Below are 12,541 nucleotides of genomic sequence, written 5' to 3' on the forward strand. Positions count from 1 at the left end.
GGGGGCTGGAGAGAGAGAGACACAGAAAAGAGGAGGGGCTAGAGAGAGAGAGACCCAGAGAAAGAGGGGGGGCTGGAGAGAGACAGGAAGAGAGAGCGAGACACAGAGAAAGAGGGGGGCTGGAGAGAGAGCAGACACAGAGAAAAGAGGGGCTGGAGAGAGAGAGACACAGAGAAAGAGGGGGCTGGAGAGAGACAGGAAGAAGAGAGCGAAGACACAGAGAAAGAGGGGGCTGAGAGAGAGAGACACAGAGAAGAGGGGGGCTGGAGAAGAGAGACACAGAGAAAGAGGGGGGGCTGGAAGAGAGAGAGAGAGACACAGAGAAAGAGGGGGGCTGGAGAGAGACAGGAAGAGAGAGCGAGACACAGAGGAAGAGGGGGGCTGAGAGAGAGCGAGACACAGAGAAAGAGGGGGGGCTGAGAAGAGAGACACAGAGAAAGAGGGGGCTGGAGAGAGACAGGAAAGAGAGCGAGACACAGAGAAAAGGGGGGCTGGAGAGAGAGAGACACAGAGAAAGAGGGGGGCTGGAGAGAGAGAGACACAGAGAAAGAGGGGGGCTGGCAGAGAGAGAGAGACACAGAGAAAGAGAGGGGCTGGAAGAGAGACAGACAGAGAGAGCGGAGACACAGAGAAAGAGGGGGCTGGAGAGAGAGAGACACAGAGAAAAGAGGGGGGACTGGAAGAGAGAACACAGAGAAAAGGGGGCGGAGAGAGACAGGAGAGAGAGCGAGACACAGAGAAAGAGGGGGGCTGGAGAGAGAGAGAACACAGAGAAGAGGGGGCTGGCGAGAGACAGAAGAGAGAGCGAGACACAGAGAAAGAGGGGGGCTGGAGAGAGAGAGACACAGAGAAAGAGGGGGGCTGGAGAGAGAGGAAGAGAAAGCGAGACACAGAGAAAAGGGGGTGGAGAGAGAGAGAACAGAGAAAGAGGGCTGGAGAGAGAGAACACAGAGAAAAGAGGGGGGCTAGAGAGAGAGAGACCCAGAGAAAGAGGGGGGGCTGGAGAGAGACAGGAAGAGAGAGCGAGACACAGAGAAAGAGGGGGGCTGGAGAGAGAAGACACAGAGAAAGAGGCGGGGGCGTAGAAAGAGAGACCAGAGAAAGAGGGGGGCTGGAGAGAGACAGGAAGAGAGAGCGAGACACAGAGAAAGAGGGGGGGGCTGGAGAGAGAGAGAGAGGAAGAGACAAAGATCATGATCAGATGAGCTCCTGCATTTTTCAGCATGTTCTTAAAAAAAATATAGACTTAGAGTTAGATAAACGTGGCTTTTTTGTCAGGAACATATACAGGATGCTACCCTCTACAACATAACCTTCACTCCAAATCAAAACTCAAAACCTACAACCTGATTTTGGACGGAATTACGGAAATCACCTGGAAGGCTTACAACTACAGCAAATGCTCTGGAAAACAACAGAAACCTGAAAACACCCTCCAACCTGGAATTGAGTGAGTAATGTTCAGTCTGAAGCTATATCTTATTTCCAAAAGCCCAGAAGAAAAATACATTAGATTACTTTATAAGGACTGAATGCTAAATTAAGGCTGCCAAGCTTGATACAACTTCAATTAGCACTGAGGTGTCAAGTGAGAGGTGTCAAAGCCTTTATCCTAACAATGGCAGGAGAGTCGCATAGTCTACTCCAACCAAATGGAGAAGCCTTAGAAGCTGCCTCCTGCTGTTCAGAGGTAATTAAAATACAGTACGTAAAGAATTATGTGTATGTAAAGAATTATGAGGCAAGATCACAAAATGAAGCGACTTATGGAAATGCAAGAGGTACTTTTGGGAACATCAGCAACCTCATCTTCCACACAACCATCCCCTGGCATGGCACAATTCTATATTAGCACACTAACCCTCTGTTAAGAGAGGGGGTGTTAACGAGGGGTGGAAACTCAGGATACTAAACAATGAGGACTCTGAGTCAGCTAATATAAATCTCTATAAGTCTGGAACAGTATTGGTACAGGGCAACCCCAAACAGTTTCAGCTGGACTTTCATCTAATCAAAGAATTAGCCCAGCAGGAGTAGCTCTCCCTTGAGAAAGATACCCCCACCCCGAGCGGGTCAGACCTCTTCATTATATAACCACAGATGAGCAACCCCAAGCGGAAAGTCAACCTCCCAGCACAGAGTACTACCCCCCTCATTGAAATGATGGATACATTCACCCAGCTGGAGGTAAGGCAGGTGGAGCTGGACCAACAACATTGGACACTTTATGGAACACAAAGCCTTCACTATCTCATCCTGGAATATCCAAAGCCATCTGCCTTTGGCCTAAAGAGCAGGAACCTGGACTTCACCAAAGAAATCGGTAATGCAGACATTGTCATCCTACATGAAACCTGGTATAAAGGAGACGGACCCACTGGTTGCCCTTCAGGTTAGAGAGAGCTGGTAGTCCCATCCACCAAACTACCAGGTGTGAAACAGGAAAGAGACTCAGGGGTTATGCTAATTTGGTATAGAGCAGACATAACTCAAACCATTATATTAATCAAAACTGGAACATTTTACATCCTGAAAAGGAAATGATCTTAACAGAGAAAAATGTCCTCCTGTTTGCTACCTATAACCCCCCACTAGAAACCCCATAGTTTAATGAAGACTGATTTCCCCCTCCAGGATGGAGAAGCTATCATTTCCAGGGACATGTACTAGTCTGTGGCGACCTAAATGCCAGAACTGGACAAGAACCTGACACCCTCAGCACACAGGGGGACAAACACCTGCCTGGAGTTGACAGCATTCCCTCCCCCATATTCCCCCCAGGCACAACTATGACAACCTAACCAACAAAAACGGGTCACAACTCCTGCAGCTGTCGCACGCTGGGTATGTACATAGTCAACTGGTAGGCTTTGAGGGGACTCCTATGGTAGGTACACCTATAGCTCATCTCTTGGCAGTAGTACTGTAGACTACTTTATCACTGACCTCAACCCAGAGTCTCTCAGAGCGTCACAGTCAGCCCACTGACACCTCCATCAGATCACAGCAAAATCACAGTCAACTTGAAGAGAGAAATACTCAATCATGAGTATCACTAAAACAATACAGAAATACACAATGGAAAAAGAAGGAACAGCACATCACAAATCAGCTCAATGTAATTGAAGAATCCATAGACTAACCACTTCTGGGAAAATTGGAAAACACTAAACAACAACACAAAGAATTATATCTCCAAAATGGAGATGTATGGGTAAACCACTTCTCCAATCTATTTGGCTCTATAACAAAGAACAAACAGCAAAAACATATACATGATCAAATACAAATCTTAGAATCAACTAGTAAAGACTACCAGAAGCCACTGGATTCTCCAATTACCTTAAATGAACAACAGGACAAAATACAAACCCTCCAACCCAAAAAGGCATGTGGTGTTGATGGTATCCTCAATGAAATGATCAAATATACAGACAGCAAATTCCAATTGGCTATACTAAAACTCTTTAACATCATCCTTAGATCTGGCATCTCCCCAATATTTGGAAGCAAGGACTGATCACCCCAATCCACAAAAGTGTAGACAAATTTGACCCCAATAACTACAATGGAATACGCGAAAAACAGCAACATTGGGAAAATCCTCTGCGTTTACATTAACAGCAGACTCGTACATTTCCTCAGTGAAAACAATGTCCTGAGCAAATGTCCGTGTTTTTTAACCAGCTTAAGCCCCACCCTCTTCAACAAATATATCAACAAATTGGCGAGGGCACTAGAAAAGTCTGCAGCACCCTACTAGAATCTGAAGTCAAATGTCTACCATTTGCTGATGATCTGGTGCTTCTGTCACCAACCAAGGAGGGTCTACTACAGCAGCACCTAGATATTCTGCACAGATTCTGCCAGACCTGGGCCCTGACAGTAAATCTCAGTAAGACCAAAAGAATGGTGTTCCAAAAAAGATCCAGTCGCCAGGACCACAAATACAAATTCCATCTAGACAACGTTGCCCTAGAGCACACACAAAACTACACGTACCTCGGCCTAAACATCAGCGCCACAGGTAACTTCCACAAAGCTGTGAACGATCTGATAGACAAGGCAAGAAGTGAATTCTATGCCATCAAAAGGAACGTAAAATTCAACATACCAATTAGGATCTGGCTAAAAATACTTGAATCAGTTAGAGAACCCATTGTCCTTTATGGTTGTGAGGTCTGGGGTCCGCACACCAACCAAGAATTCACAAAATGGGACAAACACCAAATTGAGACTCTGCAGGCAGAATTCTGCAAAAATATCCTCCGTGTACAATGTAGAACACCAAATAACACATGCAGAGCAGAATTAGGCCGATACCCGCTAATGATCAAAATCCAGAAAAGATCYGTTAAATTATACAACCACCTAAAAGGAAGTGATTCCCAAACCTTCCATAACAAATCCATCACCTACAGAGAGATGATCCTGGAGAAGTCCCCTAAGCAAGCTGGTCCTGGGGCTCTGTTCACAAAAACAAAACATCCTACAGAGCCCCAGGACAGCAACACAATTAGATCCAATCAAATCATGAGAAAACAAAAAGACAATTACTTGACAGATTGGAAAGAACAAAAAAAACTGAGCAAACAAGAATGCTATTTGGCTCTAAACAGAGAGTGACCCAAATTTAAGGAAAACTTTGAGTATGTACACTCAGTGAGCATAGACTTGCTACTGAGAAAGGCCGCCATAGCCTGTCTTCTCTTGAGAGCAAGGTCTGCCTATGTGCACACTGCCCACAAAATGAGGTGGAAACTGAGCTGCACATTCTAAACTCCTGCCAAATGTAAGACCATATTGGAGACACATATTTCCCTCAGATTACACAGATCCACAAAGAATTCGAAAAACAAACCCGATTTTGATAAACTCCCATATCTACTGGGTGAAATACCAGCGTGCCATCACAGCAGCAAGATTTGTGACCTGTTGCATCAGGAAAAGGTCAACCAGTGAAGAACAAATGTAAATTACAACCCATATTTATGCTCATTTATTTTCCCTTTTGTACTTTAACCATTTGTACGCCGTCACACCACTGTAAATATACATAAACTCAGCAAAAAAAGAAACGTCCTCTCACTGTCAACTGCGTTTATTTTCAGCAAACTTAACATGTGTAAATATTTGTATGAACATAAGATTCAACAACTGAAACATAAACTGAACAAGTTCCACAGACATGTGATTAACAGAAATTGAATAATGTGTCCCTGAACAAAGGGGGAAAGTAAAAATCAAAAGTAACAGTCAGTATCTGGTGTGGCCACCAGCTGCATTAAGTACTGCAGTGCATCTCCTCATGGACTGCACCAGATTTGCCAGTTCTTGCTGTGAGATGATACCCTACTCTTCCACCAAGGCACCTGCAAGTTCCCAGACATTTCTAGGAGGAATGGCCCTAGCCCTCACCCTCCGATCCAACAGTTTCCAGACATGCTCAATGGGATTGACATCCGGGCTCTTCGCTGGACATGGCAGAACACTGACATTCCTGTCTTGCATGAAATCACGCACAGAACAAGCAGTATGGCTGGTGGCATTGTCATGCTGGAGGGTCATGTCAGGATGAGCCTGCAGGAAGGGTACCACATGAGGGAGGAGGATGTCTTCCCTGTAACGCACAGCGTTGAGATTGCCTGCAATGACAACAAGCTCAGTCCGAAGAAGCTGTGACACACCACCCCAGACCATGACAGACCCTCCACCTCCAAATCGATCCCACTCCAGAGTACCAACCTCAGTGTAAAGCCCATTCCTTCGACGATAAACACAAATCTGACCATCACCCCTGGTGAGACAAAACCGAGACTCGTCAGTGAAAAGCGCTTTTTGCAAGTCCTGTCTGGTGCAGCGACGGTGGGTTTGTGCCCATAGGCGACGTTGTTGCTGGTGATGTCTGGTGAGGACCTGCCTTACAACAGGCCTACAAGCGCTCGGTTCAGCCTCTCTCAACCTACTGCGGACAGTCTGAGCACTGATGGAGGGATTGTGCGTTCCTGGTGTAACTCAGGCAGCTGTTGTTGCCATCCTGTACCTGTCCTGCAGGTGTGATGTTCGGATGTACCGATCCTGTGCTGGTGTTACACGTGGTCWGCCACTGTGAGGACRATCAGCTGTCCGTCCTGTCTCCCTGTAGCGCTGTCTTAAGCGTCTCACAGTACGTACATTGCAATTTATTGCCCGGGCCATATCTGCAGTCCTCATGCCTCCTTGCAGCATGCCTAAGGCACGTTCACACTGATGAGCAGGGACTCTGGGCATCTTTCTTTTGGTGTTTTTAAGAGTCCGTAGAAAGGCCTCCTTAGTGTCCTAAGTTTTCATAACTGTGACCTTAATTGCCTACCGTCTGTAAGCTGTTAGTGTCTTAACAACCGTTCCACAGGTGCATGTTCATTAATTGTTTATGGTTCATTGAACAAGCATGGGAAACAGTGTTTAAACCCTTTACAATGAAGATCTGTGAAGTTATTTGGATTTTTATAAATTATCTTTGAAAGACAGGGTCCTGAAAAAGGGACGTTTCTTTTTTTGCTGAGTTTAATWTAACATTTGTAATGTCTTATTCTTTTGGAACTTCTGTGAGTATAATTTTTACTGYTCAGTTTTATTGTTTATTTCACTTTTGTATATTATCTACTTCACTTGCTTTGGCAATGTAAACATACAGTGAAGTCRGAAGTTTACATACATTTAGGTTGGAGTCATTAAARCTAGTTTTTCAACCTCTCCACAAATGTCTTGTTAACAAACTATAGTTTTGGCAAGTCAGTTAGGACATCTACTACAGACAGATTATTTMACTTATAATTCACTCCATCACAATTCCAGKGGGTTTACATACACTAAGTTGACTGTGGCTTTAAACAGCTTGGAAAATTCCAGAAAACAATGTCATGGCTTTAGAAGCTTCTGTTATGCTAATTGACATAATTTGAGTCAATTGCAGATGTACCTGTGGAATCATTTCAAGGCCTACCTTCAAACTCAGTGCCTCTTTGCATGACATCATTGGAAAATCAAAAGAAATCAGCCAAGATCTCAGAAAAAAAATTGTAGACCTCCACAAGTCTGGTTCATCCTTGGGAGCAATTTCTAAACACTTGAAGGTACCACATGTATCTGCACAAACAATAGTACGCAAGTATAAACACCATGGGACCACGCAGCCATCATACTGCCAAGTAAGGAGATGCGTTCTGTCTCCTAGAGATGAACGTAGTTTGGTGTGGAAAATGCAAATCAATCCCAGAAAAACAGCAAAGGACCTTGTGAAGATGCGGGAAACAGGTACAAAAGTATCTATATCCCAGTAAAACCAGTCCTATTCGACATAACCTGAATGGCCACTCAGTAAGGAAGAAGCCAGTGCTCCAAAACCGCCATAAAAAAGCCAGACTTACGGTTTGCAACTGCACATGGGGACAAAGTCGTACTTTTTGGAGAAATGTCCTCTGGTCTGATGAAACAAAAATAGAACTGTTGGGCCATAATGACCATTGTTAAGTTGGATGAAGAATGGGGAGGCTCGCCAGCCCAAGAACACCATCCCAACCGTGAAGGGGCCGTGGCAACATCATGTTGTGGGGTGCTTTGCTGCAGAGGGCTGGTACGCTTCACAAAATAGATGGCTTCATGATGACGCAAAAATTATGTGATATATTGAAGCAACATCAGTCAAGAAGTTTAAGCTTTGTCGCAAATGGGTCTTCCAAATGGACAATGACCCCAAGCATACTTCCAAAGTTGTGGCAAAAGGCTTAAGGACAACAAAGTCCAGGTATTGGAATGGCCATCACAAAGCCCTACCTCAATCCTATAGAAAATGTTGGGCAGAACTGAAACAGCATGTGCGAACAAGGAGGCCTACAAACCTGACTCAGTTACACCAGCTCTGTCAGGAGGAATGGGACAAAATTCGCCCAACTTATTGTGGAAACTTGTGGAGGCTACCCGAAATGTTTGACCCAAGTTAAACAATTAACATTTACATTTAAGTCATTTAGCAGACGCTCTTATCCAGAGCGACTTACAAATTGGTGCATTCACCTTATGACATCCAGTGGAACAGCCACTTTACAATAGTGCATCTAATCTTTAAGGGGGGGGGGGTCAGAAGGATTACTTTATCCTATCCTAGGTATTCCTTAAAAGATGGTGGTTTCAGGTGTCTCCGGAAGGTGGTGATTGACTCCGCCTGTCCTGCGTCGTGAGGAGTTTGTTCCACCATTGGGGGGCCAGAGCAGCGAACCAGTTTGACTGGGCTGAGCGGGAAACTGTACTTCCTCCAGTGGTAGGGAGCGCGACAGCCAGAGATGGATGAACGCTAGGCCCTTGTTTGGGTGTAGGGCGCTTTTAAGGGCAATGCTACCAAATACTAATTGAGTGTATGTAAACTTCTGACCCACTGGGAATGTGATGAAAGAAATAATAGCTGAAAATAAATCATTCTCTCTAGTATTATTCTGACATTTCACATTCTTAAAATAAAGTGGTAAATGTCAGGAATTGTGCAAAATGTATTTGTCTATAAACTTCTGACTTCAACTGTACCTACTTACATTTTGGAAGCTAATAGATTGTGTTTAGTTAAAATATCAGACATAATAATTGTTATCAGAAGATACTATTAACACGTACATTTGACTGGACACCCAAGATAGGCTATGGCCCCCCCCTCTCGAGACAGTCTCAGTTCGGTTCGCTTTAAGGGCTCTTTTGAGTGTTCACACTGAACAAAAAATGTACAGAGTCCAGAAAAATTTGCTGAAAGGGACCAAGTGTGAAAACACCATTAAAATATGACTGAGATTGTTCTTTTAAAGAGGACTATATGTGAAAACACCGTTACTTACCGAAAGGAGCTTCCACGTGATTGGACGAACCTGGCGCGGAATTCCAGACCAGCTCAACTTTCGTAATTCCTCTGAAAGGGGAACAGACAGAGAATTACATTATGACATTTTCAAAGAACATACAAGACCACTGCGATTCTTTGCCTGAAGAAAGCAAAAGAAAAAAGACAATATTTGAACACACAAATTTCATCAATTACATATTATACTACAAAACCTTAGGCTGATGCTGTAGGCGTTTCTGTATCCTAAGGCATTTATCATGTTTGCGTAGGGGGAAAACATATTCCCTGGAAAGACAGCGCCATGCGTATTTACTGTGCAGCCTTTTTCCCCCAAAGACTCATAATTGCCTGTTATCCAACACATACATAGACCGTGATGCCAGAAAATGAACCCAAAACATATGTTGGCTCTAGAGGAAAACATATTTCCTTGAAAGACAACACCATGAAGCTTTTTGATTTGGTGTATATTTTCCCMCAAATTCCCTGATATCCCACACATACAAATTCATTCCAAATCCCAAGCTTCTCCTCACCGTCTYGGACACCCATAACATTAGCATTTGACGGGTTTAAAGAGGTTTCCCACCACATGGTCAGGAGGCCGCGTTCTGGGGCCCACGAGCRTTAATGTGAATAAATCTCACAGAGGTGCAAATTGGACTTTTAAATTGGAAAAGAGGGGCTCCCCCTGGGTCTATAAAACCACCAGAAAATATGGTGCTCTGGTCAAAATTCGTGCTCTGGTCAAAAACAGTGTACTACTGTATATAGGAAATAGGGTCCCATTTGGAATGCAGCCATGGTTTAATTCTGGATTCTTTCACATAATGTCCACTGCATACTTCAAACTCTGCGGGAGTGGGCAGTGCTAAGTCCTATTGGCCATGGTAAAGTGGTAAAGAGTAGTGCACTATAAATGAAACACTAGGGTGCCATTTGGGACACAGACAAGGCCTTCACCTGTGTCATTCATCCATAGTTCACCAACAGCCATGCATCTAACTTCGCTTCAGCCTAACTAAAGTTTAGGACTGAATCATTAACATTCCGCCTGCCTATTCCAATCCAAATCCCACACAAATTCAACAAGAATCTCTTCAGTGTACTTGCATATTGTGCATTGTCTCACTCGTGTTAGGAGAGCGGGGGGGGGGGACTGATGTGTGTAAATGAGATGACAACGGCAGGCAAAACAGGTAAACGCCCCTCCCGTTCTCCCGACGACTCCTCCATCTTTCTACCGTTATACCTCTCCTTCCATCCCTCCCACTCTACCTCCCTCCATGTAAAAACAAAAGCATCTCTGACTCAGGCCTAAACTCCCATCTCCACTCTTGCTCAGAGCGCTGGCGCACAACTGGTATAACACAGCAAACATATTGATTAGTTCCAAATTACGGGCCGGCAGTTCTAACGCAAGACAGTATTGTGTTAGTGACAGATATTGCAAATGGGAAATGTTGGCCTGTTCTAAACAGGAAGGCCTGGATTAGTCCATTGGCTAAATCGAGTGTCCACTTAGGCTATACAACGTATTCGTAGTTGTATATCACTACTGCTTTGTATACCATCACCACTTAGGCAAGGCTACAATCTGAGCGTGTTTGTTTTTCATCTATTTACCCTTTTACTTATTATTTTCATTCCCAATGAGATTCAAAAAACTTTTTCAGAAGAGAGCAAAAAGCCAGAAATCAAGCATTCATTATATATTCGCCATATAAAAATCAACAACACACTGCCACGGTAGACATAGGATAAAGGCTAGCCTATAGGATATAGAAATTGTTCCATATTTCCTCCCCGTATCTCCAGGGCCTCTGCTGAAGTATATAGATTCTATAATGAATCACAGCCCACAGCACACTATGGTCGCGTCCCAATAATCTATCCTTCTTCATGAACTGTGCAATCGTTCACTACTACCCACAAGTTTAAAAGCATAGAATTGGTGTAGGCACGGGCTATAGTAGGTTTCCGTACACCAGTCGTATCCTTTCAAATCCATAAAGGGATGTGAACAAGTGCACACTTCAGGAGGAAGGAGATTATTTGGACGCAACCCATCAGTAAGGAATCGCACAGCWGCCCCCAACAGCATAAAGCTTTTAAACAGAAGCACTGAGGCTCCCTAGCAGGTAGAGACAGGAAATGTGTATAGTTATCAAGACGTAAAGCATATGCCTTCTTGAAACACTAAATGTAATGCATATATGCATCATTCAGACCATACCGTCAGGCCGTAACACCACCTGGTATGGCAAATGCACCGCCCGCAACCACAGGGCTCTTCAGAGGGTCGGTGCGGTCTGCCCAACGCCTGCCCTTCAGGACATCTACAACCCCCGGTGTCACAAGAAGGACAAAAAGATCATCAAGGACATCAACCACCCGAGCCACTGCCTGTTCRCCCAGTTATCATCCAGAAGGCGAGGTCAGTACAGGTGAATCAAAGCTGGGGACGAGAGACTGAAAAACAGCTTCTATCTCAAGGCCATCAGTCTGTTAAATTAGCCATCACTAGTYGGCCTCCACCCAGTACCMGGCCCTGAACTTAGTCACCGTCACTAGCCGACTGGCACCCGGTTACTCTACTCTACCATAGACTGCTGCCCTATGTACATAGACACTTGTTTAAATAAGGTTTGAGTCATTTCATATGTATATACTGTATTCTAGTCAACTCCATCCTTTTCGAACAATTGCTGTATATATATATATATATATATATATACACACACACACTATTCTATCCTACGTATTCTACAGATGTGTGTGTGTGTGTGTGTGGTTACTACATGATTCCATATGTGTTATTTCATAGTTTATGTCTTCACTATTATTCTACAATGTAGAACATAGTCAAACTAAAGGAAAACCTTTGAATGAGTAGGTGTGGCCAAACTTTTGACTGGTACTGTATTTGTACTCCATTGCTGGTCCTAATATTACATATTTCTTCATTCCAGTCTTGTACTTTTAGATGTGTGTATTGTTAAATACTACTGCACTGTTGGAGCTAGGAACACAAGCATTTCGCTACACCCACAATAGCATCTGCTAAATATGTGTATGCAACCAATAAMAYTTGATTCGATGGAGATTATTTTAATGGCATGGGCTTGGTAATTAACCCAAACCTAACCTTCTAGAGCCACAGGGCAGCTGTTGGGAAGGAGAGGAGAGGCATGATGAAATGATGCAGAAGAAAGAGGGATGAGAGAAGACAGCGGGACGGGGGAGTGCAAGGGGGAGCAGACGGAGGAGAGAGAGAGAAGGAGAAGGTAGGGAGCAGAGAAAAAGAGGTAGATAGACAACAGTGGAGGGAGAACCACACCCCATTCACAGTTACACTGAGGTGGCAGCTTTAATGAACCCCAAGGCTTTACAGGGAGGGAAGAAACTTTATAGGGAAAGGAATCCACTCAATGAATTAAATACAGAGCTACTCAACRGTGTCTCTCCTCAGTCCGCACTCTGCACCTTCCAACCCTCATCTGCGCCGTCAGCCGCATTAATTAATCAATTAATCTTACTAGCCGTTAATTAAAAACTACCTGTTTCCCAACTGACATTAATCTCACAGTGGGGAGAGAGAGTCAGACACAGACTTACACGCTCTCTCTCCTCGGGCGCTGATGACCTGGAAAGACGACCGTTCTCATGGCCATA

General features: G+C 44.3%; 1 protein-coding gene across 4 annotated transcripts in view; it reads right to left on the reverse strand.

The window, feature by feature from the left end:
- Positions 1–12,541, reverse strand: part of tbc1d22a (TBC1 domain family, member 22a) — a 188,177-nt gene that overhangs the window by 150,129 nt on the left and 25,507 nt on the right. For all 4 annotated transcript variants that reach the window (XM_023969491.2, XM_023969488.2, XM_023969489.2 and 1 more), the window contains exon 6: positions 8,862–8,932. In XM_023969491.2, the coding sequence (XP_023825259.1) occupies positions 8,862–8,932 (71 nt within the window). The remainder of the gene's footprint in view (positions 1–8,861; positions 8,933–12,541) is intronic.

Source organism: Salvelinus sp. IW2-2015, linkage group LG24 (genome assembly GCF_002910315.2).
Source record: "Salvelinus sp. IW2-2015 linkage group LG24, ASM291031v2, whole genome shotgun sequence".
NCBI lineage: Eukaryota > Metazoa > Chordata > Actinopteri > Salmoniformes > Salmonidae > Salvelinus > Salvelinus sp. IW2-2015.